The sequence below is a fragment of the Oncorhynchus mykiss genome, chromosome 17, assembly GCF_013265735.2.
Source record: "Oncorhynchus mykiss isolate Arlee chromosome 17, USDA_OmykA_1.1, whole genome shotgun sequence".
NCBI classification, from domain to species: domain Eukaryota; kingdom Metazoa; phylum Chordata; class Actinopteri; order Salmoniformes; family Salmonidae; genus Oncorhynchus; species Oncorhynchus mykiss.
The window spans coordinates 12447366-12449865 of record NC_048581.1 but is presented as its reverse complement, the minus strand read 5'-3'; the positions used below and the strand labels follow the sequence as shown (position 1 = coordinate 12449865).

Here is a 2500-nt window from a genome sequence, read left to right as displayed (position 1 = left end):
TACCCAACACTGTCTGTAGGAGCAGACCATGTTGGTGTACCTAACACTGTCTGTAGGAGCTGACCATGTCGGTGTACCCAACACTGTCTGTATGAGTTGACCATGTCGGTGTACCTAACACTGTCTGTAGGAGCTGACCATGTCGGTGTACCTAACACTGTCTGTAGGAGCTGACCATGTCGGTGTACCCAACACTGTCTGTAGGAGCTGACCATGTTGGTGTACCTAACACTGTCTGTAGTAGCTGACCATGTCGGTGTACGAGGTGGTGTACCTAACACTGTCTGTAGGAGCTGACCATGTCGGTGTACCTAACACTGTCTGTAGGAGCTGACCATGTCGGTGTACCTAACACTGTCTGTAGGAGCTGACCATGTCGGTGTACCTAACACTGTCTGTAGTAGCTGACCATGTCGCTGTACGAGGTGATGTACCTAACACTGTCTGCAGGAGCTGACCATGTCGGTGTACCTAACACTGTCTGTAGTAGCTGACCATGTCGGTGTACGAGGTGATGTACCTAACACTGTCTGTAGGAGCTGACCATGTTGGTGTACGAGGTGGTGTACCTAACACTGTCTGTAGGAGCTGACCATGTTGGTGTACCCAACACTGTCTGTAGGAGCTGACCATGTTGGTGTACGAGGTGATGTACCTAACACTGTCTGCAGGAGCTGACCATGTCGGTGTACCTAACACTGTCTGTAGGAGCTGACCATGTCGGTGTACCTAACACTGTCTGTAGGAGCTGACCATGTCGGTGTACCTAACACTGTCTGTAGTAGCTGACCATGTTGGTGTACGAGGTGGTGTACCTAACACTGTCTGTAGGAGCTGACCATGTCGGTGTACGAGGTGATGTACCTAACACTGTCTGTAGGAGCTGACCATGTTGGTGTACCCAACACTGTCTGTAGGAGCTGACCATGTCGGTGTACCTAACACTGTCTGTAGTAGCTGACCATGTTGGTGTACCTAACACTGTCTGTAGGAGCTGACCATGTCGGTGTACCTAACACTGTCTGTAGTAGCTGACCATGTTGGTGTACGAGGTGGTGTACCTAACACTGTCTGTAGGAGCTGACCATGTCGGTGTACGAGGTGGTGTACCTAACACTGTCTGTAGGAGCTGACCATGTCGGTGTACCCAACACTGTCTGTAGGAGCTGACCATGTTGGTGTACGAGGTGGTGTACCTAACACTGTCTGTAGGAGCTGACCATGTTGGTGTACCTAACACTGTCTGTAGGAGCTGACCATGTCGGTGTACGAGGTGATGTACCTAACACTGTCTGTAGGAGCTGACCATGTTGGTGTACGAGGTGGTGTACCTAACACTGTCTGTAGGAGCTGACCATGTTGGTGTACCTAACACTGTCTGTAGGAGCTGACCATGTCGGTGTACGAGGTGATGCACCTAACACTGTCTGTATATCACAGTGTTTACCTCAGTCTCCACCATCTTCAGCCGTCCTAGAGCGTCCTTAGCAGCATCCTGAATAGGCAGAGGGACAGACGCGTTACACACAGACAAACACGCCGTAACACAAACACACAACCCTGACCCTTTGCTCACCCTGTTGCCTTGGCTGGAAAACCTCTTCACTGACTCAGCAAGTCCCTGGGCAAAACGCTGCAAAATACTCTCATACTCTACAGAGAGACAGAGAGAGAGAGGGGGGGGGGGGGGGGGGAGAGAGGGGGAGAGAGAGAGAGAGAGAGAGAGAGAGAGAGATGGAGGGAGATTGAGAGAGGGGGGGGGGAGAGAGAGAGGGGGAGAGAGAGATACAGAGAGAGAGAGAGAGAGAGAGAGGGGGGGAGGGTGGGAGAGAGAGAGAGAGAGAGAGATGGATGGAGGGAGAGAGAGAGAGAGAGGGAGAGAGAGAGAGATGGATGGATTGAGGGAGGGAGGGACAGAGATAAATATATAGAGGAGTATGTTGAGCCTCTCTCTAGCTGGGCTTTCTGCCACTGCAGCCTGTGTGTGTGTGTGTCTGTGTGTGTGTGTGTGTGTGTCTGTGTGTGTCTGTGTATGTGTGTGTGTCTGTATTACCTGACAGTAGAGTAGGGGAGCCTCTCTCTAGCTGGTCTTTCTGCCACTGCAGCCTGTGTGTGACCTCCTTGTGTTGCTGTACCAGTTCAGACGGAGGATCCCGCCTACTCTTCCTGTAATCACCAATCTGACGGACACACAGGGTGATCGACATCATCTTAGACCAATCACAGCATAGATTGGCTACCTCCAATTCTGAACAGATCTAGATTAAACATTCCCACGGAGACGAAGAGAGGAAAATGAAAGATAGATAGAGAAGAAGAGAGAATGAAAACACACCTGTCTCTCCAGTCTCTCCTTATCGTAGTGCAGTAGACTGAAACTGTGGAGTTTATACTGGGCAGGGGAGTGGCTGGACTGGTTAGACGGCTTGTTCCTCCCATTGTCACTCTTTGGTTTGGAGCGAGGAGAGGGGCCCTGGGGGGGGGGGGGGGGGGGGGGGGG

The 2500-nt window shown here is 51.6% G+C and overlaps 1 protein-coding gene across 2 annotated transcripts in view; it reads right to left on the bottom strand.

Annotated features, from left to right (window-relative positions):
- Window positions 1–2500, bottom strand: part of LOC110495044 (coiled-coil and C2 domain-containing protein 1A-like) — a 26415-nt gene that overhangs the window by 3476 nt on the left and 20439 nt on the right. The window contains exons 23-26 of one of the 2 annotated variants that reach the window (XM_036948998.1): window positions 2336–2473; window positions 2054–2180; window positions 1577–1653; window positions 1448–1495 (exon numbers count right to left, since the gene is read on the bottom strand). The exons of the other annotated variant lie outside the window; for it this stretch is intronic. Coding sequence (XP_036804893.1) covers window positions 1448–1495; window positions 1577–1653; window positions 2054–2180; window positions 2336–2473 — 390 coding nt within the window. The remainder of the gene's footprint in view (window positions 1–1447; window positions 1496–1576; window positions 1654–2053; window positions 2181–2335; window positions 2474–2500) is intronic. 2 annotated transcript variants of the gene reach the window in all.